The sequence below is a fragment of the Natator depressus genome, chromosome 3 (assembly GCF_965152275.1).
Source record: "Natator depressus isolate rNatDep1 chromosome 3, rNatDep2.hap1, whole genome shotgun sequence".
Taxonomy (NCBI): Eukaryota; Metazoa; Chordata; order Testudines; family Cheloniidae; genus Natator; species Natator depressus.
Window position 1 is genome coordinate 155,542,074 of NC_134236.1, and position 27,836 is coordinate 155,569,909.

At 42.9% G+C, this 27,836-nt stretch overlaps 1 protein-coding gene across 1 annotated transcript in view; it reads left to right on the top strand.

Moving 5' to 3' along the window:
* Window positions 1–658: 658 nt before the first annotated feature.
* PLB1 (phospholipase B1) overlaps window positions 659–27,836 on the top strand; it is a 117,296-nt gene continuing 90,118 nt past the window's right edge. The window contains exons 1-15 of the mRNA XM_074947088.1: window positions 659–707; window positions 2,793–2,851; window positions 6,899–6,962; window positions 7,836–7,894; window positions 10,000–10,040; window positions 11,158–11,201; window positions 11,994–12,078; window positions 12,948–12,950; window positions 13,425–13,476; window positions 14,589–14,675; window positions 16,814–16,876; window positions 18,432–18,514; window positions 19,874–19,940; window positions 20,639–20,743; window positions 25,744–25,839. Of these exons, the coding sequence (XP_074803189.1) occupies window positions 659–707; window positions 2,793–2,851; window positions 6,899–6,962; window positions 7,836–7,894; window positions 10,000–10,040; window positions 11,158–11,201; window positions 11,994–12,078; window positions 12,948–12,950; window positions 13,425–13,476; window positions 14,589–14,675; window positions 16,814–16,876; window positions 18,432–18,514; window positions 19,874–19,940; window positions 20,639–20,743; window positions 25,744–25,839 (957 nt within the window). The remainder of the gene's footprint in view (window positions 708–2,792; window positions 2,852–6,898; window positions 6,963–7,835; window positions 7,895–9,999; window positions 10,041–11,157; window positions 11,202–11,993; window positions 12,079–12,947; window positions 12,951–13,424; window positions 13,477–14,588; window positions 14,676–16,813; window positions 16,877–18,431; window positions 18,515–19,873; window positions 19,941–20,638; window positions 20,744–25,743; window positions 25,840–27,836) is intronic.

Below are 27,836 nucleotides of genomic sequence, written 5' to 3' on the forward strand. Positions count from 1 at the left end.
TGGTATTTGTTATTTAACAAATGTTAGTTCCAACCATATAAATCTTTAGTAAGTACCCACATATTAGATTCAATGACTAAAACATACCCAAGCTGTACATATTATGATCCCTTGCTTTTGGTGGTACATGCAGCATTCTTATGGTTTTATATTGTCACCAGGAACCTTTCAGGGTAACACAGATAAGAGTATAGTTTATTTCTTGTACCTGCAGACTGAGAGAGTGAGCTACTTGATTCAGTGACACAGGTGGGGTATCAACCACTGCACTTGCCTGGGAGGGGGTGAACTGAGGATGAGCGCTGCGTCAAGAGACTGGGCAACTCTCCCTGTGCTTTTAGTAGAGGAGGAGTAGCAGTACTCCTCCCGCCTTGCTCCCTCTTACTTTAACTCCCAGATGCAATCATGTATAACATACAGCACATGTCTTTATTTTTTTGAAGTACAGCACTGAAATATTATCGTTATCACTTTAATTCAAAGGCTGGGTTTACAAAAGTGAGGAAGCCAATAAAGTTTATGGCTGCTAAGTTAGCAGTTTGCTGAAGTATAAAAGCAAGAGGAAGGAAAGACATTTTCGTTGCTGACAACCCCTCCACCTCCCCATAAAGCCTAAGTGACATCTCTCCTAGAATATTCATTTCTCAAATAGCTAACCATGAAGCTTCTGTCAGAGCTGTTCTTTCTTTGGCTGCTATCTTTGAAAGGTAAGGTCTTTGGACATTGAAAAGTCTTGTTAGAAAATGTGTGGAAGCTGATATTTTTCTAATTGTTGAAGTGCAAAGATCAAGTGAAAAGCAGACGCTTTCAAAGCAGAAAGATGAATGGTACAATCTGCATGTATGACTCTGGATGGCACACATGGCATGGTTATTGTTGATCATCTTAGGTAAATGTGATGGTGATGATAGTGTATGGTGGGTTTGTATCTTTCTGGAGACTGACCTCCCAGGTCTCATTCAGTTGGGGTACTGAAGTTTCCTGGAGGGAAGAACAGCACCAAAAGGTCAGACTATACATAATCCTTGTACCTTTGTGAATGTAGGCCTTAGCGTCGCTGTGTTTTGGTTCCTCATCTGCAAAATGGGCAGAAGAATAATTCCTTTGTCATATCTACTTAAATTGTAAGCTGCTCAGGGCGGAGACTGTATCTCACTGTGTGTGCACACAACACCTAGAGTGTCCTGATCTTGGTTAGGGCCCCTAGGCAAAAAGAAGGGTGTGCATCACACTTGTTAGAAAAAAAGTTATCTCCCAACATTCTAGAAAGTATGGCAAAAATGTGTGTACGGAACCAAAAATAGGTAAAACACATGAAAACTGCACAAAGATTGGTCAGTCATATAAAGCAATTCATGCTTTTACATGTAATGCCCTTATATTTGTCTAAGAACATGGATGGATAGCTAGACAAACACAAGTATTCAGAGGAAATTCTTGAGTTTCCTCTCTCTGTTGGACTCTAAAATGCTATTGTGACAAACACAAGAAGACTCTAAAAACAGGCACCAACATCCAGGGGCTTGGAAGTTCAGACACCTGACTTCTATTCCCTAATCTCTTGGGCAAATCAGTTCACTGCTGTGTACTTCTGTTTCCCCGTTTGTAAAATGGAACCCTCCTGGGTAAAGCAGCTTGAGATATATGCATGAAAAGCATTATATGAGAGCTAAGTATTATCATGAGATTGACTGTACACTAGTGCTTCATAAGGAGAGGTGGTTCTGAACGCCCTTGAGTGGTTGGAAAGTTTAGATGTGGATCTAGATGCAAACTTTGCATCTAACCCCTATCTCATTAGAGCAAACCAAACCTAGGTATCCATTTAATCCCTTGCCACATGAATTCTGAGAAATTCTGAATATAAACTGTTCTTTATTAAGAAAAGAGATTAATTTAAATGGAAATGAATACAGATGCAGTCAGGAGAGGGAGGACTCCAGTACTCTCTGGCTCCACAGAAACTCCATCCATTGAAGCTCTCCAGTGGCAGATGAAGTTTCAAGTATTACATCACCAGAGCAAACTTTCATTGGCTAACCATAACCTCATGGGATGACACTGTTGCTTGCTGACTGTGAAAGGAGTAGCCTTATGTAAATTACTCCTTTCTTGGGAGTTATACCATGTACCTGTTTGAAATATTAATCTAACTATTCTAAATGTGTGTGGAATAAACAACCAAAGGCATCTCATAATGTCATATAAATTAAAGGCTGACTCAGACATTGAAATGTATTCTGGGTTGCAAATCTCATTTATGTTCTTATGAGAGAATTATTTATTTATACAGTGCCCTAGGTGCTCATTGCACTTTACAAATCAAATAAAAAAAGTCCCTGGCCTGAGGAACTTATAATTAAATTCAAGCATAACACAGCAGGGATCTCAATAAGTAATGTGTGGTGGCTATGGGGAGGACAAAGGGTACAGAAGCTAATAAGATCTGTTATATACACAGATCATAAAGTTAAGAGATGAGATTCACAGCTGGTGTAAACGGCTTTCCAGCATTTATTTTAATAGTTATGCAGATTGCATCCACAGAAGCTATGGCCCAATATGTTTAAAAACAGAGGACATACATTTGGTGCAGAGTGAAAGGCATTGGAGTGGAGATCAGCTTTGGAAACTGTGAGAGAGAGAAGAGGTGAAACTCTCTCCCTTTCAGAAATAGACACATTTAATTGTATCACTATCTATTGAGGAGTTTATGCATGTTAGCAAAGAGTGAGTGAAATTCATTCCTAATGGATTGTTGGATTTTTCTCCACCCCCACCCCCTTCCCAAGGCACTGCAGCTCATCCCATGATGGAAAGTAATTACCTCAAGAAACAAAAGAAACTGGAGGTAAGTCCCTGGCATGAGGAAAGCTTTAGTTTTTTCCGTTCTCAATACCATACCTGCCACCACCTGATGTCCTGCTACATTGTTGTGATGTAACCCCTCAATGAGAGAGAGAGAGAGAACAGAACCCTGTGGTCTGGATTATTAGTAACTGTGCACAGGGCTGGCCTTACCATGAGGTGAACTGAGGCGGTTGCCTCAGGTGCCAGACTGTGGCGGGGGCGCCACTAGGACCCAGAGTTTCAAAGTTTTGGCCCAAGCGAGTGGGCATGGGAGCATAATTTGAGCTCCCCGCCTCAGGTGCCAAAATGTTGTGGGCGAACCTGACTGTGCAGAATTAAATGCAACATAAATAAATACTCTCAATGTTACGTTAATGCTAGATCAGGCCCTGCAAAGTCAGGAAGTTCCAAGATAGCTTGGGCAGGGCTAGCCGCACCACCAATTTATTAAGGTTGCCCTACACTTCCATTGTAAGACCCTGTTTGTAATTGCTTACAGCTGCCAATCTTGATTCATTTGGACTGAGATTTTAAATGTGGCATATCTGCCCTAGGCTAAATTTGTCTCCAAGATTTCAGCCAAAATAGTTCAGCCATTTCTGGGAACAAGGCTTAATGTTTTATCGTCTTAAAAAATGGAGACCTTTACTTTGAAATGCTGCAGCACCCCCATGCTTTTGGAGCAGGGCCTTGAAATTTGGCAGGTGGGGTGGCCTTTGTGTCAGCGATGTGCCCTTTTGCCATCCCCTTGCAAATCCACCCAAATTTACCCAAGGCATTAAGTCTTTTTTAAGAAAATGCAGTTTGCACATGCTCTTACTAGATCTTAACAACTAAAATCTGAGACGATTCCATCCTCACTGAGCACAGTCTAACCTCTCTCAGCTCCTATGTCTGACTGAACTGTGCATGTGACCACCCTCCCACACACAGAGTGATTGAGCATGCTTCTGCCCAGGGCTTTGGGGGCTCAAAAGGACTTTCCTTGTGGGGTGGAGCCTGGTAGGAGAACTAGGAGCAGGGAGCCTGTCTCTCCTGTGCAATCAGTGACCTGCCCTCTGCTGGTACTCAGGCAGCAAGGTGGAGGAAGCCATCTGACTCAAATGCAGAGGGGACAAAAGCTGGACCTGGGGAGAGGGAAAGGAGTAAGTGGGACAAGGAGTGTGATGGGACAGGGACTAGAAGTTGGAAGGAGAGAGAGAGAGGGACTGGCTGCAATATTGCTAACCCCAAAGTTTCCAAAATCACAAGTCAGACCCCAAAAATCAAGAGATTTTTTTTTAAAAGTTTGTATTGTGTTTTTGGTCTGCCACAACCATAAGATCATCAGAGGCAGAAAGTCTGGCTCCCTGTGCTATGCCAGTGTTCTCCTGTGTGCCTGCCAGCAGAGCTCTCTCGGGAGCTGCATTTCCATGGGCTGAGCTCTCCAAGGCTGCAGACTAGTGGCTGTAGAGAGGGCTCGGCAGGAGGTAATGCTAACTGAAGTATCATTAACAGTATTGCCCACCTCAAGAGATCAAAACTCATGCGTCAGACTCCATAAAATCCATGAGATTATTATTTTAAAAAGATTATATTGTGTTTTGTTCTGCCTTTTGATTTTTGAACTTCCCCTGCCCACCCACAGGGCGTGTGTGAGACAATTAATGTTGCCCACTCTTCCAAATGTATTGGGTAAGGTGATGTTGGCCCTCGGAGCTCTTACCCTCACATTTGCCTATCCTCTGCCAAGCAATTAATTTTGCCCCAATCCAAATCAGTTCTGCCACCCAGCCTCACCTCTGCTCCTTCTGCAGATACAGGGCTTTTCTACCTCTTGCCAGGCCTGGGTGAGGCAGTTTCAGGGGATCTTCACCCCCCCTCAACTCTTTCTTAGGCTTGGTGTTGCAGGCAATGGGGAAGAGCAAAGGAGCCATCCCTGTTGCTCACAGGGGAAGGAGAGAACAGAACTGCAGGGCTCCCTCCTCTCCGTCCCTTTCTGTGAGACTGATGTTGGCTCTTGAAGGGAGGGGAAAGTGCTGCCTGCTTCCTGAAGCAGCTTTTACTGGCTGCTCTTCCCCCTCTGACTAGCTGTTTTCTCCCTTGCCCCACCTCCTGGGATTTCCCCCAGACAGGGATGAAATTTGCAAGAGGGCTGGAGCTTCTCCTGTCATTGGGCGACTGGCTCAATCACACCAATGTGCAACACTGTGGTTGGGCAGAGAGACTGGGATTAGAAACCAGAGCTGGGGAGACGGGGCCTGGAAGCTGGGGAGGGAAACAGGAGGACTGGGAGTCAGTTAGCTTTGGGGGTGGAACACTGAGACCAGACGAGGAGCTGGGGGAAAAACTGCACTGGCTGGATGAGGAGACTGGGACTAGGAACCAGTGTGGGGAGGGAATAGAGGCAGTACAGAGAAGAGCCTCATCTGACAGGGAGCAGGGGGGAGAATTGGGACAAGAAGCCAGGGAGAAGTTGGGGGTGGGGAAACTAAGTCTGGATGAGGAGTTTGGGGAGTGAGGTTAGGAGTGGGAGCTGGGTAGGGTGAGACAGGTTGCGCAGGCAACCTTAAATCTGCTATTTCCTAACTTTTGAATACTTGACTTTGCTATCTTAATAATATTCTTATAACTTAGTTTTTTGTGCATAATAGATTTATGCTGTGTGAAACAGCTTTCGATGGATCCTTGATTTATAGCTTGGTATTATGTTTCTGAAAGTCTATAGAATATCTATAGATGAAACTCGCCTTTGTCCAGAGAGTGGGACAAAGTCTATGCACCACCCAAGTCCTCAGACATGGCTTAGGTGTTGCACAGGTCTTGTGCTGGCCCTTTACACAGTGGTAAGCACACCTTATAGGAATAACCTATAATCCTGCTCTAGACCCACCAGCTCACTAACCATGCCGGGGGGCTGGGGAAGTCCCTGCAAAAATGAACTGGGGTCACATTTGTGCAGACTTTATGGTCGTCAACAAAAAATGAATCTGAGGACCTACCACTCCCAATGTACAGCTTACTCCAAAGGATGAAACTAATATGGTTCTTGAAATTTCTCTAAAAAGCTATAGAATTTAATAGAGAGGGATCTCATTTCTATAGATTTATTTTGGAACCATCCTACAGAATTCTGTAGCAGGGTGTAATTTTCCCCTTAAAATCCCTTGTTGTCAGAGGGTATGTCTACACTGCAATTAAAAACCCATGGCTAGCCCAGGCCAGCTGACTGGGGCTTGTGGGACTCAGGCTAAGGTGCAGTTTAATTGTGGTGTCGCTGTTTAGGCTTGGGCTGTAGCCCAGGCTCTAGGAATCTACAAGGTGGGAGGTTCCCAGAGCTCGGGCTGCAGCCTGAATGTCTACACCACAATTAAACAGCCCCTTAGTCTGAGCCCCAGTCAGCTGGCATGGCCCAGACGCAAGTGTCTAATTGCAGTGTAGACATTCCCAGAGAGACGTTGGACTGAATGGGCCATGAAGTCTGTACTAGTTTCATCCCTGTGCCTCTAAGGGTGGTGAGAATTGGTGGGACAGATGGGGGGGAATCTGATCCTGCCACTAGCCATGATTAAGGCTGCAAGTCTGTCACGGAAGGCATGGAAGTAATGGATTCCGTGACTTTCTGGGACCTCCAGGACTTCTGCAGTGGCTGGTGTGGCTGACCCCAGGGCCACCTGAGTAGCTGGGGCGGCCCTGGAGCCAGCCGCACTGGCCGCTGCTCTGGTGGCCCCAGGCACTGGGAGCAGCAGCGGGGCCCCGGGCCACCCCCCCACCCATAGGAGTGGCGACGGTGGGGCCCCAAGCCGCTCCCCACACCTCAGCACCCAAGAGTTATTTAGGGGTATTTTTAGTAGAAGTCACGTGCAGGTCACTGGCCGTGACTTTTTTTGGTTATTGCCCATGACCTGTCTGTGACTTCTACTAAAAATACCTGTGACTAAATCGTAGTCTAAGTCACATGCTGTAACCATTTGGTGAATAGAGATCTTTAGGCCTCTTGATCCAACACTTTACCTCAGCCTAAATTCCCTTGTTAAAAAGAAAAGAACCCATCTGTTTGCTGTTACAGCCTCTGAGAAGATTCCAGTTTCCATGTGAGCTAGAGAAGCTGTCTCATTCTCCTGCATCTTCAGGTTTGTGTTTAAAAATCATCCTCTTGGAGGCTTTTCCTGCTCTAAGCTTGTAGAGAGACATTGACTTGGTCTACACTACAAGGTTAGGTCGACGTAAGCTGCTTTGCGTCAACGTAGCTGTGGGAGTGTCTTCATTTAAATTTGGCTCCCCCCAATATAAGTGCCTCTCTATGTTGATTTAGTAACACCACCTCCCTGAGCACTGTACAGTCACAGTCAATGTAATAAAGTCGATGCAGTGTCAGTACAGACACTGAGTTGCTTAAGTTGACTGTTACTGGCTTCCAGGAGCCATACCACAATGCCCCATGCTGACAATACAATCGATACAAGAGCTCCTGGTGAGGACATGCACCAATGACACAAGCAGCTAAGTGTGTGCACACAAATGATTTAATAACTGTGGTGGCTGTATGCTGATGTAGGTTAGGTTGACATAATTTTGTAGTGTAGACATGGCTATGGACTGAGTTTGAGTCTGGGAGCTAGGAATTCCTGAGTTCTAATCCAGACTGTAATAATAGGGCAAGTGACTTTACAAGTCTGCCTCAGTTTCTCCATCCCTGTATTGGGGATAATGATACCTATGTCAACAGCTCACAGGACTGTTATGTGATCTTTTGTTATTTGCAAAGTGTTTTGAGGATGAAGGCTGAAATTTCTGAAGGAAGCTAAGAGAGTCAGGCACCCAAATCTCATTGAAATTCAGTGAGTATTGGACTTTGGCTGCTTTAAAACTCCCAGCTGAAAAGCCCAATATAAATGCCAATAATGATTATAATTTACTCTGCTGTGTTTTCACATCAAAGAAAGTAATTATTTTTTCAAAGCCACTGATCTTTCTAACATGAAGACCTTGATTTATCTCTGCAGTTCATACTCTGAGGCCATCTGACATTAAAGCAATTGCTGCCATAGGAATTTTGCAAACTGTAAGTATAACAGCAAGGTGTGTTGACTATAATACTTCACCTTTAAGAGCTCAGTCCTGTTTCTGTTGAAATCAGTAACAAAACTCCTGCTGAGTTGAATGGTGCAGAATGTGGGCCCTAAAGGTCTGTACTTGCTGGTGGTGTGATCAAGACTCAAAACTTTTCACATGTGTTTAAAGGTTTCGAGTAAATGGAGGCAAGAGGTAGCTGATATTAACCACTTACCACAGGATAGCTCTGATTCTATCAGTACCCAACTGACTTCATGCAGGAGGAAATGCAATCAGGGTCTATAAACACTTGCACAGTGAGAAGATATTTGATTAGAGGAGTCTTTGCAAATATAGGCATAACAAAATCCAATAGCTGGAAGATGAAGATAGAAAAATTCAAACTGGAAATGAAGTGCAATTTTTATCAGTAAATAACTATTGGAACAGGTTACCAAGAGATGTGGTGGATTTTCCATCATGTGAATTCTTTAAATTGAGATCGGATGCCTATCTAAAAGGGATGCTCTAGTTCAACCACAGAACTGTGGGCTTTTACTGGGTGAAATTCTCTGGCCTGTTCTATGCAGGCATTTAGACTAGTTGATCATAATTTTCCCTTCTGGCCTTAAGAATTTAAGTATAAATCTATGGAAGAGAGTTGGACCTAAACAGGAATGTTTGATTAGAACTCCCTTGAGTGCTAGGGAAGCTTGGATACATATCTGGATCAGAACTTTGTAGCCCAGGCCCATAACTACAAAATAACAAAGTTGTTTGTCACAACTACCATATATTTCCTACTCTGTATTCCTAAATACTGCAGAATCAACAGGGAAGGATCTTGTGGAGGTGGTGAGTTTTTTTGTTTTGCTTCAAAACAAGATTGAAATCCCAGTTGCTGAAATATGAGGGAGTCCATTTGGGTAACTATCTTTCCTGTTGAATCTGAGATGCAGAATACAGTATTGCTGCAGCACTAGGAACTGGAAATCCCTTAATTTCTTTGTTGTGCCCTAATCAGCCTGAAATTTATATTGAATGTGTGTTCTGGGATAACTGGAGATGCACAGAGAGGGGAAAACGGGGATAGGAGAAACCAGAAAGATTTGGGGGAATCTCAGACTTGTAGAAGTTTCACAAACAATTTAACATTTTAGGGTCTAATCCTGTGAGGTGCTGTGCATCCTCAACTCCCTTTGCAGCTGGGTGTGCTTAGCATCTTGTAGGAAATACTTAGAACCTCACAGAGTTGAGATACGTATTTGTAAAACATCTCAGTATTACCCATCTATCTGCCATAACTTCCTATAAGGTTTTGGGTTGCAGAACTCATGAATTTCTAACAGTCAGAATTACTGTATTCCTCCTGATTTCTCCCCTTTTGAGAAGAAATTATGACACTTGGTCTGCCCTAACTCTTGAGTTTCCTTTACCAGAACTAAGAATCCTTCTGTCTTCCCTTGTATCTCTGCACATGGTCTTCCATATTAAAAAGACTCTTCTTATGTTAATGCCTTGAATGGCGTGGGTGAGAGACGCTATAGAAAGAAATGTATGAATGGTTTGCATTTAAGGCATACAGCCTTTGGGAAAGGGGACATCTCTTGGTCTGTGTCGGTTCAACCAAAAGCCCACTGAAATCAGTGGGCATCTATCTATTTTAGGATTGTACACAGCTTCCCATAACTGTAGAAGCTGGGCACCTTCCATATAAAATCAATACTAATAGCTAAGTCCCTAGTGGACTTCACAGAGTCTTGTTGACTTAAATGGACTTTGGATCATGTCCCCTGTTGGAAAGAGATTGGGCGAACAGAAACTTCAGTATAGTTTAAAAAGCAGTTCATTCAGCTATACAAAAGTGTGGTATTTCATCTTTTAAAACTCTTTTGATACATAGAATGCACCCTGAGAATGTACCAAAGAAATGGTCTTCAAACTGTAAGCGAACTGCAATAAGGAAACCTTAATTATGTGTTGTAATTTAAAATGCAATGGAGAAAAATGCTATTTACCACAGTGAATATCTGAAATATAAAACTGGACTATGACAGAGATAGTCTACTATTTGCTTTATTAATAGCAGTTTTCTTGTTCCATGCTTATTTACAGACCCCAGATTCTAGGATGGATCATGAAGATTTACTCGAAAGGTAACAGTGAACTTTCAGTGGTTAGCATTGGCTACTGCTATGATGTCAATTTACACAGCTGCACATGACAGGGACGAGGACCAGATTCTAGGGAGTACCCAATTTTCACCCCATCCACAAAATTGTTCTTGTGCCTGGGTGTGCAAGAGCAGGGTAGCGGACTTCTTTGAAAAATTAGAATCTGAGCCATTATGTCCCTACTCATTCTTAGTCAATATAGTTTTTGCTTAAAGAGCACCTTTTACCCCAGGATGTCAGATGTTTTATAAACGTTGAGTAAGTCCCATAAAAACTATGATGAAGCCTGTATAGTATAGTGCTTACAGATGGGGAAACAGGGAAGGGACTTGCCCAAAGGCATACGGGGAGCCATTAGCAGAGTGAAGAATAGAATCCATGAGTCCTGATGGCTAGTCCCCTGCACTAACCTTGAGACCACATTCCACGGATGCTGGAATGATCCCCCATGCTCCTTGGCCATGTTTTATACAGTTTTCCCACTCGTCAGGGTTGTTGTTACGTTTGAAGTAAAATAAGAGTCTGACCCTCATTTGGTGCAAATATATTTAGCTCCATTGCAGTCACTAGAGCTATGCCAGTTTACACCAGCTAAAATTCTAGACTAAAATTTAAAAATGATACTTCTAACCGTGCATGTACAAACATACATGCTCGCTCACTGGTGTGTGCCATTGCAGGGCCAAATGCATCAACTGGGCACTGAAATTGTTTATTTGCATGCATAAATGCAGCTACTTGCACGCACACTATTTATGTAAATGGTTAGCAGAGGGGTTTAGGTTAGATGGGAATAAGGTTGATAAGTTACAAATAAATACTGTTGGTAAAGAGTTGACAATTACTACTTCCTTTACCTTTATGTTAAGCCCTGAAATCAGTGTTCTGTTGTGACTCAGCAACAGCGGGTGGCATTACTAAAATCTAGGGAAAGTAGGGGAGACAGATCCCATTCCGATGGGGGAGCAGGTTTAGTGATTTCATCAGCTGTTAGAAGAAACACAGAGCTCTTGAGAAGAAATCAGCACTGTGCTGTAACATGATTTTGATTTTTGAGAAATGTGACAAAAATCAACTCAGGTTTTTCTTCTATTTATAGCCCAGAAAGGACCCTCCTTCAGTCGAGCATGGAAACACTATCAGGTGTGTCTTGCTGTGTTGTTCTCAACACTGAACTCTAAGCAAATCCATTGCCAGGTATCATTAAATGTGTGGTTGGTCCTGCAGCTTTGCTAGGCTCTTTAGAGAGGGTGCAGCATCCGTGCGTAGTGCAGCCATAAGTGGGGTGTCAGAGTGAGCTAAGGGAGGGCCACTCTGGAGGCAGAATGTAAATCCCCTGGAGTGCAAGGGAATCTTACAGAATAGCTCTCCAGTGACCTCTCCAGCTGACATTTTGGATAGCACTGATTTGCTGTGGAGAGCATTGTAGCCACCTCTCCTCGGGTGCAGAGAGGATCACCACAACATTGGGATTAGGGAGGGTACTCTTTCCATCTCCCCAAAATCTTCACTCTAACATGTTATTGTCTTCTTCATTTTTCATGGGCACAAATGGGGCTCTTTTTAATCTTGGAAATCCCTTCAGTGCTGGGGGAAGTTGATTGTTCGTACTCCCTGTAAATATCCTCTCCTCCATATAATGCCCCATGGCGGCCTAAATCCAGCTCTGCACACAGCTCCTGTTGCTAAAATTGGGAGATACCCTATATCCAGGCAGCACCAGGGCTAGAACAAATAATTCCAACATCATGCCACTGTTTCAAAACTCATAACACAGGGGAACAACATCACTGATAAGAGCGGAGGGTCCCTGATGCCCACCAAGAAGCCTGAGATCCTAGCAGTTTGTGGCTGATTTGATTCTGTTAAGGGTGAAGCGGCAGAGCGGTAGTTCCCAGGATCTGGGAATGTACTGACTGTGTGTGTGTTGTTCAGCTCTTGTTAGCAGGTTTAACCCCTCTGTACTGCATCAGCCACTTCCTCCCAGAACTAGCAGAACAGCATCCGGAACCAAAGCTATGTAAGTTCTTTTTTTAGCTGAATAATGAATTTAGTGTTGGTGAAAGGTACAGGGCTGAAAGCCCCATGAGACTGAAGTCCTTTAACTGTACTCAGAACATGTACAGCAGGGACAGGACAAGCTTTCCTAACACCAAACCCTGCCAATGTGTCTCAACTTTCTCCTATCCGGAACAGGAGTGACAAGTGACTCTGTGGCCCAGGGCTGGATTAACTCTCCCGTGGGCTCAGGGCAATTAGATTTTGTGGGGCTCCTGTATACAAGTCTTTTTCCTAATTTAAAACAAAATGATCACAATTATGGCATGGAGGCTATTAACGCTATACTAAACTTGCCTTTTAATTAACATAAAGCCGTTCTGTGGTTACATTTCAGTCTTAAAACATGTAGAATATAGTTACATTAGTTCAAAATAGCCTACTTCTTACCTTAGAACAGCTGTTATATTAGTTTCTTTCTGGGAGGGAGTTTGGGTGCAGGAGGGGGCTTCAGACTGGGGCAGAGTGTTGGGGTGCAGGAGAGGGTGAGGGGTGCGGGCTCTGGGAGGGAGTTTGGTGCAGGAGGGGATTTTGACATGGGGTAGGGGGTTTGGATGCAGGAGGGAGTACAAGGCCACAGGTGGCTCCCCACTGACGGCGCAGCAGAGCTCAGCCTGCTTGCCTGCCTGCCATAGCCCCACGCTGCTCCCGGAAGCGGCCAGCTGCTGGCATGTCTCTGCGCGCCCCTGGGGGAAAGGGGGACAGCGTGTCTCCATGTGCTGCCCGCGCCCGCAGGTGCCACCCCTGCAGCTCCTGTGGGGATGGAGCTGGGGGCTGGGGCAGCGTGTGGAGCCGCTCTCCCCCCCAGGGGCTGCAGAGACGTGCCAGCAGCCGGTCACTTCCGGGAGCGGAGTTGGGCCATGGTGTGCAGGTAGCCTGCCTGAGCCCTGCTGCGCTGCTGGATTTTTAGCGGCCCGGAGGTCGCGATCAACTGGCAGAGGCTCCAGGATCAACTAGTCGATTGTGATTGACAAGTTGGTGACAACTGAATTGTATATAATTATGGATTTATTTTTTCGGGGCCCACCTTGGCTCAAGGCCCTGGGCTGCAGCCCGTAAAGCCCCTGCGTTAATCCGGCCCTGCTGTGGCCCATTTAACACACCAGATCTTTTGATTTCAGATCAGCCCTTCCTTTTTGCATCAGCTAAACAATTTAGTGGGTTGAATGGGGGTAAACAGATGCCTAGCAACCTGACTGTGTCTTCGGATTTGTACCTAAGTCCCATGCTGTTATTTTCAATGATTAAATCTGCCAAAGTGTTCTTTAAAAATGACTTGACAATTTCTGCTTTCCTTTTGTGCAACAGAAGCATACTGGATCAAGCTAAAAAAATGGTGAAATGCATGAAAGAGAACCAGGTATGTTTAAAACACTCAGCATAACAATGAATACCAGCACTTGTGGGGGGGGGGAAGGGGAGGAAAGAAATGAGAAAAAATAGTCAAATTTCAAAACATTTTGAACTTCAAAATGTTAATGAAATTTTGAAGTTCAAGATATTTTTGACCAGTTCTATTGAACACAAAACAAAGGGTCTGTTAGATATGGAAAATGCTGCCTTAAAAAAAAAAAAAAAAAAAACAGTTACTGAATTCCGGTGTTTCTATTAAAAACAAAATTAATCCCAAAGAACCTACTGTTTGATTCTGAAGACGTTTCTCCCTATTTGTCGTGGTGTTTAAAATATTTGGTTAAAGTTAATCCTAGTTTGCCTCCTGCTAATCAAGGATGCTTGATCCCTATGATGGCATGTGGCCTGCTTAGGAATCCTGCTGGAATATAATAGAACTCAGTATGTCTCTCCCATTTCCTCATTTCACCTTAGGGTGGAATTACCACTGAGTCTGCTCTCACTAACATCAATGGTTGACTTCAATGAGTGCAGAGTTCAGCCACTGCTGGGTGCTCTGAAAATCCTATCCTGAAACTTCATGCACTAATTTCCTTGTATCCTGCCCCATTGTTTGGGTCTCAACAGTTGGAGACCTGTGACTTGGTAAAAGGGTCTTGGCCTAACTGGCAAATGTGGTTGTTCAACTGACTCTGTGGCTCACTTACTATTTTCTGTGCTGGGAGCCCATGGCACTACATGGTCCTTGATGTTATGGGAGTATGGCCCACAGGTGTTTGGGATTAGACTTAGCATAAAATTTGGTGAATTCAAATCTCCTGTCCAGCTGCTCTTCAGTATGTCTTGTGCAGCACAAGGCTAATGTGGGTCAACAGGCCCCATACACCCTTGTTCTCATGTCTCATGGCATCTGCATCACTCACAAGTGTTCAGCTGACTTGAACTCAGCTGATTCTGGTGGTTTCGAGTTTCTGCTAGAGGCTTCACCTAAACCCACAGGAAAGAGGGCTAATGGTTGGTGGGTGGGGAATGCAAGTGATGAGCAGGGCTCTTATCTTCTCCCTAGTGCCATTGGTACACAATGCACCAACTGCTTTCTCTTGTGCTCTTTCCTTTCAGATGATAGATTTCCAAAATGACTGGAAGCTAATCACAGTTTTCTTTAGTGCTGAAAACTTGTGTTCTTCCTGTGCCTCTACCCACCAGGTAAGCTGCCCGGAGTGTGGTCTAAATCTGAGCAAGGAATCCGAGCTCTGACTATGGGACCTTGGGATTATTATGAGCACTGACCTAAAACCTCAGCCATACTAGAACCTGGAACCTGAATCTAAGAGTTACTCATCCAGTCAGGAAACAAACATACCATAAGACTCAAAACAACTTGAATTAAGAATATCATACCAGCTGCAGAGCAAGACTTACCTGCAGATGCTACTGGTGAATAATTTCAAATAATGAATGAGAAGAGCATGATCTCTTTACACAGATACTAGAGTGGTGTGAACTATGTAAGTACCAAATACATTCTGTGAGCAGAAGAGGCATAAATTAATTCAGTACGTTATTCATTATGAATTTCTTGTCCACCTGAACCCCGTACTCACGGAAGAAAAAATGCTACTCATTAAATCTCCAACAGCACCTCTGAGAGCACGGCTGTTTTCCTTAGGGATCTCCCATCTCGTCCATCTCAACCTAGGCTGTGAGAGCTGACAAAATTGCAGACCTAGATGGTATGGCTGAAGGTGGTTGGTATATCCAGTCGTTTGCTTTGAGCAGCCAGTGTCCCAAGTCAGATTCTGATGTGAAAGCTAAATAAAATGAGATGTCTTGTGTGACTTAGGGTATGCCTACACTGCAGCGGGGAGTGGGTCTCTCAACCCAGGTAGACAGAAGTGCACTAGCTCTGCTTGAGCTAGCATGCTAAAAATAACCATGTGATCTTTGTGGCACAGGCTAACCACTTGAGTATGTACCCCTGTTGGCCTTGTGGGATAAGGGTTAAGGTTTGGTCTCAGGTGGACAGCAGAAAAGGAACAAAAAAACCAAGCAAACAAAAAAGTCTCTTTAAAAGTGTAAATATTTTTCTTTGCCCCTCATTTTTCATCAGGCTACAATGTTACCTTCTTGCTTCTCTTTTTGATGTCTTTATTCTATGTGGGTTCTGGTACCACTCTCATGTCCATAGTATCTGAGCACCGTCTAGTAGCACATGTGACAGTTCACTGCATCTTCATCATCCTTTCGAGGAGTTTCACCATTTTGGGGCACTCTGTCCACTGCAGTTTTACATTTGAGCATTTATATTTTGAACTCACCACTTAGCACCTTCCCGCTTGCCCAGCAAATTCAGCTGAAAGGGGTCAAATTCAAACTGGAGGGATGAGTGAGTGGCAGATTCTCCCTCTTCTGGTGTCACTTGTCTCCTTGCTGAAGCACCCCGCGGCTATTGAGTACTTTTGTTTCTGGCTCATAAAGATCCTTTGAAAAAGCAATTTCTCTGTGCCTTTGGTGTGCATCAGGTTGTATTAAATTGTCTGGTTTTTGTTTTAAAAAAAATCCCATGAAATGATAAAGCCTGAACCATCTTCTCTCCCCCAGGGCTTTAATCAATCCTCTGAAAATTACTCTATTCAAGGAGTGGAGAGGAGATAACAATCTGTAAATTCTTGAGAGGCAGTAACACAAAAAGAAAGAAGGAATCATTGAAGAGGGTTAAGGGGGCATAATAAGGAGTGAGCTGAAAAGGGGAAATTTAACTAAGAGGTCAGTTAGACTTAATGGAACATGTACTAAGGAAAGTCACACAAGCGCTTTTGCCAGAGGTGGCCAAGAGTGAATTGGATGAGGCATTTACAAGGTTAAAATAGAGGCATGCTACACAAGGAGTGGATGATCTGTGACCTGAGTGTGTCTTCCCGCAAGGAGGACAATATCTATATGAAGATCATTTTCTGTTAGTAATGGCTTTATTGAGGTAATCTGCTCCAAGGATGGCATAACAGGTCTCTTCCATTTCAGAGTCTTTAGATGAAAAAACTCTCTCTTTAAGTCTGTGATTTTATGTTTAAATTGTCTAATCATACCCAGTTAAATCATATTATTGGATCCTAGATTCTCTTGCCTTAGGTGCTGGACAAAGCTGAATTTACAATGTGACTATTACCAGTAGTATCTCTGGTACATTAACTACATGAATGGAGCCCATCACTTCTGAGAAACATGTGACTTTTTTGCTTTTCCTGATAGTCTTGATGATGGCTTGAATGGTCTTTTCCAGCTCTGTGCCATGAGCACATGAATATTTCCACACACCCTATTCTAAATTATTTCTCTCTTAACAGGATAATCGCTCACTGGACAGCATGGAAAGACTTACCGGAGTCTTGGACTTCTTGTATCAAGAAGTAAGATCTCTTCACCAGGTTTAAGCCTGTACTGTATCTGATTCATTTGCCAGGTTCCCCCAGATTCCCTTACTGAGCTACATGTACAGCTGCAAAGCTACTGGGTTGGATTTTCAAAAGTGCCTAAGTCACTTAAGAGCACATATCTCCTTGAATTTAATGGGATTTGTGCTTCTAAGTCAGTCACTTTTGAAAATCCCACCTATTGTCAACAAATGTTTTATTCACATACACTTTATAGATGAAAAGACATTTAAAAATGGTGATATATACAAAGAGATAACTAGATGTTTGGGTGTCCAGCTAAGGCCTGTGCACCACTTAAGCCCTGTTTTAACATCTTAATTGGTGCATTAACCTTGTGACCCCTCTGCACAGGAGTAAATTTCACTCCTGTTGAGCCAGGCAGTCCACGAAAATATCACCATGTTTATTCATTGATGTATATAATACAGGGTTCTTGGGGACTAGTCAAACAATCAGACTAGCTAACACACAAGATGTCAATCCTCTAGTAATGACTGGTGCAGACCAAAGATGGGCGTCACCCATTTAAAAAGATCATGTTGAGTTTTTTCCCCTTTCCATTTTCATCTGAAGACCACAGTGCAAGTCATTTCCTGCTTGTCCATCCACTGCTCCAGGCAAATCATTATTTCAGTGAAATATCCTGAACCTAGACCATCTTGCTTTATTAATACAACTAGCATTTATGAGTACATCTCAATGGTAAATAGAACCTTTCTGTGTTTACTGTGAATCCTAGCTAAGGTATTTGTATAGCACCCATCAAGAATTTTGTTTTTTCTCTAACTAAGGTCTAATACATATGCAAAAACTATTACTCTTTGAATGTATTGGGCCAAACCCTGAAGCCTTTTCATCATTTTTTACTCAAATCTCACTCCACAGCTCGGCTGTCACCAGTTTCAGTGAGAGTTTTGCCTAAGTCCCATTGGCTCATTATCATCAGAATCTCTTCCCTTCCCTTCTTATGTTTCTGTTCATGTCACTCACGCTCATAACAATGAGATATCTTTATGCACGTCCTTTAGGAAAGCTACGTCTTGATTTGGGAGAAAGGAGGTATGAGAGATTAGTACTCCAGTGTAACAAGGAACATTTCACCTCTAGGCCTTGCATACTTCACTATCTAAATGGTAATTCACCTGGTCAATTGCAATGTAGGTCAGTAATAAATGACAGCTGTCATCACCTGGTGGTCTTTCAGTGATGTATGTAAAATGAGTTGATTGGCCGCAGTTCACAACCACATCACAACCCATCTTCTCAAATTAATGTTACACTGGCTGGCAGTCACAGGAGGAGGGCCATGGACTGAATCAGCCATGACTGAGATCACTGATTCTTTGAGAGGGTCCCTCCTGGTCAAGGGTGATGCCCATTGATGAGTTTGATGAGTTTGGAGGAAGCTGTACCAGTTCTGTGAATAAGTAGAAATCTTCACAGGCAATAAGAGAGTACTATTTTAAAAATGAATAAAAAGCTCTAATTGCAAATACTGCAAGTTAATTTTCTACCTTTGTTGCTGTAGGTCCCCAAAGCCTTTGTAAACCTGGTGGATTCCACTGAGCTCAGAATCTTCTCTTTTTCACACAGTGATCAGAATAAAATCAGGTAAAGAGATGTTCTTTGAACTATGTAAGGGCCATGATCTCCGTTTAGTGTTCCTGGTAGCATATTGCATTTCCACACACCCCAGAGTCATGGCAACAAAGCCTACATATTGACTGCGCTGGATGTACTAAGGTCTTGTGAGCAGTGCATTTTAAGTTTTTTCAGATGCCTTTAGTACCTAGCAAAATGAAATTCAGCACATTAACACTCGGAATGTTTTCCCCGCAGAAAATTTCTCATTAATGGCAAATAAATTCTAGATCCCAGAAGCCATGAATCTCTGAAAGACTCTAGGATTCTAGGGGCCACAATGTTCAAAAAGGAATATTCTTTGGATTAAAATATTTTATAAACAGCCATAACTACTTATATAGCCATCTTGAAGCACTTCACAAGCTTGCATAGGTGACATTCCACCCATCAGTGAAATGCTCCATGCCAAAGGAGCGTTGGCAATTACATAACAGCTTAGCAATGCTACACTGAAGTTTGGGACAAGAGCAAAGCTATTTTAAGTCAAGAAGAGAAAGATCCCTTCTCCAATAGAGATTGCAAGGGGAAATTAAGAAGGCAAAATCTAATGACCAACATTTGAATTTGGCCAGTACACCATGGTCTACCCCTCTACTCTTGTAAAAAGTGCCATGTGATCTTTAATAACTACAGCTATTCAGGACATCAGTTTTACATTTCACTCAAAAAATGGAGTAAATAGCCATTGCATAGAAATAGGTAGGTAGAGAGGCCAGATGTGCTTGCTTTAGCCACCAATGAGACTTCATTGAGTTATGGGTTGAATTTGGCACAGTGTTTACTAGCAGTTCACAAATGATAATTAGTGTAATATAACAGATGGTGTGAGAATAATTGCACAGCTTGAGGGCTGCTACCACAATATTAAGGCAATAGTTCCTATGCAAAGTATTGCAAGAGAGTTCAGTTTGGTAATGCGACAGAAAATGGAAATGATTGAAAGCTAATGCTAAATTATCTGCGACAGCTAATTCAAGTAGGAGTGTTGCCAACTTGACAGACCCTGAACTAAACCAAGCCTGGTGTATTTGCCAGCTGAATAGGTTCAGAAGCCAAGAAGCTGTCCAAAGCATTGGACATGGACACCAATATAATTCTGGCATAAAGTGGAAGAGCAAGGTGTCCCATGTGGTTTCTGGTCTTTGTCAATATTCAGCCTTCTGCACTGATGCTTACTGGGCCTTCAAACATGTTCTGACACTTGACTGTCAGTGGCATATTAGAGTTCCAGTCTTGACCTCATCAAGTGAAAATTGTTACCTGAAAGCTTGGGGTTTTTTTTGTTTTGTTTTGTTTTTTTTCCTCATTCTGCAGTAACGCATCCAGGAAGCCATGTAACTGTGTTGACGAAGACTCCAAACTTGATGACATCATATTGAGATGGTCCTACCAGGTATGGCTTTTTCCATGTTTCTTGTTTTTTGTTCTAGGGTGGTAAAGGTAGACTGCTATACTCATGTTCAAGGTGAGGGAGGTGAGGGGTTATCTGTCTAATACAAATTACCCCATAATCACAGCTCTGCTGACATCTATTCTGGCTCAGTAGCATGGGAGAGTAATATAACATTAGTATAATTAAGCAATCTCAGCACCTTTTGTAGATGCTAATTATTTTATAGCTCATAGTAACATAGGATTTGCCATATCTAATTAGAGCAGTGGTCCTGCTAGTCCAGTATCTTATTTCTAGTACTGACAAATGTCAGATGATTTAGAGGAAGCTGGAAACTTTCTATAATACAAGAGGCTGAATGTGCTGCTGTCTTGTGTTTCTCATTCCTTCTACAAGCTGCAGGGAACCAGTTTTTGTCCTTAAGTGTGAGATTTGATTACCTTCCTTAGCTGCTACTCTTTCTAAGAAAATGGTGTTAATCCAATGCAATTCTCTCAGAGCCACAGGGAGATTTCTAATTGTTGCATAACATGTTTTAATTGAATTACTCCTTTTGTCTTTGGCTATATCATTTGATTATTGTGGTTTATTAGGGATGGAGATGACCTTAAATTCATTTAAGCCATGGATAAACTGTACTGTGGTCTCTCCAGCCAAATGCTGGTGCTGATCCTGTGAAATCGTTATCTATCATTTAGAATGACTTGGAAAAGCTGCTGAAATCTGGGAGGTATGATTTGAGGGATGACTTCACCATTATTCTGCAGCCTTTCCTCCAAGAAATAAATCTGCCTCATAGAACGGTGAGTGAACATCAACCATTCCCTCCTTTCTGGGTCACCTTTGGTGACAAAGACAGGAATATTCAGCTGGTCCTTTCCTTTCCTTAAAGGCCTGATCCTGAGATGTGTAACTCTGGTTAAAGTCAATGAAGGTCAGGCATATAGAACACACCTCAGGATTAGCCACTAAGGGCCTGAGTGTTAATCTCACTTACAACAATGTCAACCAGAAGTCACTCTGATTTAAGTCACTTGTGTAAAACAGGTGGAAGTGATCACAGAATGCGCCTAGAGGCCTGATTTTCAGAGGTGATAAACCACCCTCCACTCCACATGTTTCACTGGGCACTCTTCTTCCAGGACTTACTGTCTACATTGCTGCCTCACAGTCACGGAGTGGGGAGGAAACCAGGCCAAGCCAGTGCATAGTTATGGTAACTCTGAATGAGCCAGAGAGTAGCTTGTTGAGCCTGGTCCATGATCTGCAATCAAGTAGACAAGGAGGCGGGTGCAGTGATGGACTCCTGAATTTACTTAATGTGTTAGACTCTCTGACCAATGAGACTTCCACTTTGTAAGGACATAGTTTTCAGCTCCCTGGCAGTGCTGATCATCCATACAGGGTAAAGGGCCAACAACGCTCTTGTCCAAGAATATATGAGCTGCTGTAGCAAAGGGATGTCAAGAGACCAGCTGTGGTGCATCACCCCAGTCTGCAGGGATGGGATTTCTCCCCTGGATAAGAGCTGACATTTGAGGTGGCACTGCATATTGGTTCCTGTCTGAAAATGGGGCATCAGTTGCAGGTGTAATAGGTTGGTTTTGTTTGTCACAGCTCTCCTGGCGGACTTAATGGTCATGGCATCTTACCAAAGGTCTGGGGGAGTTATGTGTTATTGTATGGATATTCATCTCAAAGGCTCAAAGAGTTAAAGGTGTCTTTAGCCTCTCTCACTGTCCAGCATTACAAACTGATAATTAGGTTCCAGGTTGTTTTTAAACAGAGCCTTGGTTTTACTCAGTTACTCGGCAAACCCCCAAAAGCATCCATTCAAACTGAAAGTTTATTGATTAAACACAAAGAACAAGAAATTAAAACAAGCATTTATACTGAAAATGTGGTTAAGTGTTTATGCAAAGCAGCTTAGTCAGACCTTATCAAAATCTTTCTCCTTTTTGGAGTAAAAGTATTGAGTCTCTTATTTTCAAAGCAACCTTTCTTTGAAGAAAAGGAGCAGGTTAATTTTACCTTCAGTCCTGATGTGAAAGGCATTCACTCATCCTGTTTGTAACAGACAGACAGGGTAGAAAAGATGGGTGAAACATTGCTTTTGTTGATTTTTTTTTTTTTTTGGCACCATGACCCATTGGTTAGTTATGAGTGGATGCTTGGCTGGCAAGTAGACCACAACATCTACTGCTTGAACCCTGATTAGTTACAATCTGGTCAGGGACATCATCTGGTTGGACGTTTTGTACTTCAAAAAGGCAGGTTTGGATGGATGCAATATGATTTGACTTCAGGATTCAATGAAAAGCCGAAAGAATAGGAAGAAGGAAACAGTGGGGCAGAAAATAACCCAAAAAGGGAAGGGAATACAATACAAGATCATACATGCCTTCGAGGTGCTGAAAATTAGGTATCCCCCTGGATGGGATGAAGACTGGATGTCATGATAATGTGACGGCTTTTAGCACTCTCAGGTGAAAACAAAGTTCCTTAAACAAGAGGTAAGACAGCTAGCCTTCCTCTAAGGAAGAAAGTCTTTTAGATGAATCAAAACGAGTTGGCAGGTTGAAGGATGAGCTGGGATGCAAGGTGGGACAGGAGATGAGAGGGAGAGCTGAATTGCACTGATAATGTTTCTTTCAAAGACTCTTTTTTTAAGAAACCCAAAAAGGGGAAAAGTGGGTGGCATAGTTCATCCCCCCTTATTATTTTGTCCACTGATTAGGCCTAATATCTGTCACACTAATTTTGGTCTGTTAACTTCTGACTCCACATCTTCAGTTTTTACCAAGCATGATTTCAGCAGTCCTGGGATTATATCAAAGTGGCCTTTTTGCTTTAGACTAATCCAGCCTCTTTGTCTGGTTCTCTTGCACTTGTGAGACATTCAGTGTCGTAAACAACTTGACCTAGTTTTCATGGTTATTGTAACATCTGATGAACTTCCACATACTTTTTACATTTGAGTTCACAATGCGGGTACACTTTGCAACCCCAATAGTCACAACAGTGTGTCAGCACATGCAGACTGGGGGCTAGTGTATAATTCAAGCAGCCACTAATAATATGCATGGCTGAACTCGGCTCCGTGCTGACAAGCTCAGCATGGCAGCTGCTCCAGCTGAATACTGCTCTGTGGTCTGAGGGTGCAAACAGCAGGGTTAATGCAGATGTATGAAGGATTGAAGGGTCTGCTCCCCAGGAAGCTCCCCAATAGTTTTTGTATCAAGGCAGTGTCGGAAGAGATCTTCACATTCAGGTGTTCCAGGTGAGGTTGGTATATCAGGCTACAACTGAGTTTTACTCCCAAGTATGTGACAACTGATTGAAATGGCTGTGGCTGCCCTTGGACACTGATGGAGATGGGTTGATTGGCAAGATGATTGTTGAAATGGAAAGTAGTTACCACAGTCTTGGTTTCACTGAGATTTCTGGAAGAAAATGGACAAAGTATCTGTGTCTTGGCTGCGATTCCCTTCAGTTCTGTGGAAGTTGTACCCAGCATTGGAAATAAGGCTGTCACCAACATACACATTCTTCTCTGCTTGTGTATTGGGAAGGTCGTATGTGTGTATTATTGAACAAAATGGGAGCCAAAACTGATCCCCGTGGAAGATCATTGTAGAGACGCTTAATGGGACTGATTTTCTGCTCGACTTGCAGGATGCATTGTCAGTTACTAATAATCTCTTAGATGAACCAGAGCATAGGCCTACAAGGAATCACTTGCAACACTTTGGCAATCAGGCTGATATGCCACGTGGTGTCATAGGCTGCCATCAGATCAAAAAGGCCTGCACCAACTTTCTTTCCTGACTCAAATGCATGTTCCACATCTTGAGTCAAAGAACCTGATCTTGGGTGCACCATCCCCTCCTGAATCCAGCCTGAATGCAAGGCAGCTGGGGATAGATGACCTCATTAATCTACATCAGAATTAGTCTCTCCAGGACTTTGTAGATATCACGTAGCAGAGACAGTGGTTGGTAGCTCTTGGGGCCTATCAGTGATTTACCTGGCTTGGGAACAGCTAGGATCTTTGCTCTGCACTGAACTTTTGGGAGTCTGCAATCCTGAGTCCAATGATCAGAAACTGAAGCAGCCAACTTTTGATGATTTGGCCCAAGGTGAGAGAGAAACTCATTGTGGATATTATCTGGACCAGGAGTTGATGTACAGCCCTGTCATGCTCTTGATTGGTAAAAGGAGCCATCGGGTTCATGTCCACTCCCAGAGACTGCCATCTCTGAGCAACCAACCATCATTTTAACTGCACAGCTGAAGGCTTTATCTCAGTTAGGAGCTTTGCCATTGGCCACTAGCTGGGATGCAATGGAGTTTTCTGTGATTGGCAATTCTCTTTTGTCCAGACTAGAATCTCTGTTCAGTCTCTTAATAATTTGCCAGGCTTTTGACCACAATGCATGAAGTTCAGTTTGGAAACAGTTTCTTTCTATTGCTATTGCCTGCTTTGATCTAGAAGGTGAAAAAGGTCTCTACTTTTATAACCTTGTGTTCATTCTTGGGGGATTTAAATTCCTGATATAGTCTGGCTGCATCAGATGACCATCTAGGAATAACTTCTTGATGGAATCCCTGAAGTATAAATGTCATTCATAGAAGATTAGGGTTGGAAGTAGGGTGACCAGATGAAACGGACAAAATATTGGGACACATGGGGGAAGCCAAAAAAAACCCCCAAAACCAAAAAAACACCAGAGTGGCCAAAGCTGCAATATTGGGACAAATGGCGTCCCGACCGTGCATCGGTTGGGACACGGGACAAAGAACTAAAACTCGGGACGGTCCCGATTTTATTGGCACGTCTGGTCACCCTAGTTGGAAGAGACCTCAGGAGGTCATCTAGTCATTGCAGCAGCTAGAACTTTATCACAGAAAGGTTAGTAATAGGGAGGCTGTGGAATCCCTGTCATAGGTTTTAAGAATAGATTAAATAAATGCCTATCAGGGATGGCCTAGATATATTTGGATCTGCCTCCGTGTGGGAAGGATGGACTTAGTAGATGACCTCTTAAGGTCCCTTCCAACTCTAAATTTTTATGATTCTACCACTGGAATTTGTGATCTGTTGCTGTCTAGTTTTTAAATTTTCAGTCCTTTTCAGTTCTTTGACACACATGATTTTAAGAATTACACTGTGACAGCACAGGCTTTCCGCTGCTAGCTGTTTTTAAATGTAAAGCTATATTGCACTTGTTTTCTTCATTTGCTTTGATATATGACAGAGCTGCCTAGACCCACAGGATGTTGTGCATGAGCTACTAAAGTCTGTCAAACACTGTGGCTTTTACTTGAAAAATATTGCACTATATGTGCTATCAAAGGGTCAAGATCAAGTTCTTTAGGCCAGTGCTTTAAAATACCTTTAAACATCAGCTTAGAGAAATAGCTCTTTATTCCAAAGCAGGCTCTGTTAATCCTATTAGCATATTCTTCTTCAACTTGCACATGTGACTCTCATTATCACTACCTGCTTTGCAGTTACTCTGATCTTCCTGCTATATCATAGAATGTATTGCCCTTTCAGAGCTGCCTCCTAATACCAAGTACATCAGTCATGTCTCTGAACAGTGTCCTGTTCTGTCTCTCTACTCAGAAGCTGCAGTGGAGGTCGGCTTCTGGTGCATGTTTACTTGTTCAGATTATTTTATAACTGGGTTTTTCCAGTGCTGAGTATCATTTCGTCCTCCAAGCATTGGTTGCAGGCCTAATGCATAAATAAGGTAGCGCTGTTCCATCATGTCTTATTCTAAAATGCTTTCTCTTCCAGGGCTGGCAGGTTAATGGCAATTCCATACCAAAGACACCAGAGGAAATCACTGAAGAGGAGTGCTCTGCCTTGGGCGTGGGTCTCTGGAACAACATGGTAAGAAGTGTTGAAGATGTTAGGGCTGAATAGGCTTAGCACAAATGCCTGGAACCAAGAAGCCAGCCTGTCCTTAAGTAGGGAGGGTTCTGCCATTAGCAGTACTGTGAGGAATGGGAGAAGCTGATGAAAGCTCCCTCATAGCTACCACCCACAGACAGGTAGGGAGACTACTCTATATTTAAAGGTGTCCAGAATGACACAGTCCAGAATGACCTCTCCTTTCAGTTACAAAGCTATGTACACTGCAGTAAGCATTTTGAAAATTCCCTGAGATGTCCTCCTTTCAACATCAGAGTCTCCTAAATATGGGGCAGGCACAAAGACACATAAGGGTACAGAAAAGTAAAGAAAAATCCCTTTGTTGGTGAGCCTGACTTCTCTCACAGGGTCACAGATCAGCTACACAGAACCCCATTCAAGAGAATGCATCCGGGTCTTGGCCTGGCCTTCCAGTTCCTAAACGGATGTTATAACAGTTATAACACTACAGCGCTGAGCATAATGGAGTCCTAATCCGTGACTGGGGCTCCTAGGTACCGCAGCAGTACAAATAATAATAAACCCTTTTATAAAGTTTTGCCAAAATGTTCCTATTTTGAAGGGGATGGTTGGTCTAGAGGCGCCTCCATTTCCGCCTCAAGGCTTGCATTGGATCCAGGCTAGACAGACTCCTTACAGCTGCAGAAGGCTGAAAATGTCTCTTTCTGGGGACTGGTGCTTCAAAGAAATCCGGACACTCCTAACCCCAGAGCATAAGCGCCAAAAGGCAATTCGCATTCACAACATTGTGCATGTAATTGAATTTGGGCAGAGTTCTAGGTACTTCCACCTCCAACTAGCTGATGGTGACTGCAAATCAATGAGTGCGAAGGACAGAGCACTCTGATTTGTGACTGCAGTTAATTTAATTGGGGGCAAAAATTCAGACACATTTTTTGCACCTGTCTAAAGTGAAGTCTGGTCCCAGTGCTTTGAAAATGCTCCCTTTAATGTATTTGCTGTTTAGATGTATCTGATCTGTTACCAGAATTTCAGTTTAAGGCATTTCCCCCCTTTTTATTTAGAAATTTGCCTCTTCCTTCAAAATTTTCCAGCCTTCTTTTTGTTTCCCTAGTCATGCCAGCAGCCACATTTCAACACACACACATATTTTTAAAAAGGATTAAATTAAAGCGAATAAATAAATGGTGGTTAGCGGAGCTATGTTAAAGAAAACCACAGGGATTTGTTTTGTTTTGTTTTGTTTTCTGAGGAGCAGATATTAATGAATGAACCAGACGCTGGCATGTAAAATTAAATGTTGTAGAAGCTTTTTTTAAAACAAAGGGCTGGGGGAAAGCCAACAGGTGCGGAGGAGCACACAGTTCAGGTGGAGACATCCCCTAGGGATGAATTTATTAAAGGGGAAGTTCTATAGCTTAGTAAAAAGGATAGGAAAGAAGTTGCTAAAGTACAGGTGGGAACTAGTGAAGAAGAGTCAAACATAAGGTCCCATTTAAATATAACACATGAAGGCAAAGAACTGAATATTGACAAAATGTACTAGTGCTTATATACAAATGCTAGAAGTCTAAATACTAGGATGGGTGAACTAGCGTGCCCGGCATTAAAGAACGATATTGATATAACAGGCATTTTGAAAACTTGGTGGAATGAGGATAATCAGTGGGACATGTTACTACCAGGGTTCAATATATATGGGAATGACAGAGTAGGTCGTGCTGGTGGGGGAGTGGCACTATACGTGAAACAAAGCATAAGTAAAAATCTTAAATAAATCAAGCTGTACCATAAAATGTCTATGGATAGAAATTTGATGCTGGAACAATAAGAGGATAGAAGTAGGAATTTATACTGACCACCTGCTCAGCATGGTGACTGTAAAATGCTCAGGGAGATCAGAGAGGGTACAAAGGCAGAAAATGCAATAATAATGGGGGGTTTCAATTATCTGCATACTGACGGGGTATGTATAACCTGAGGAAGGGATGCAG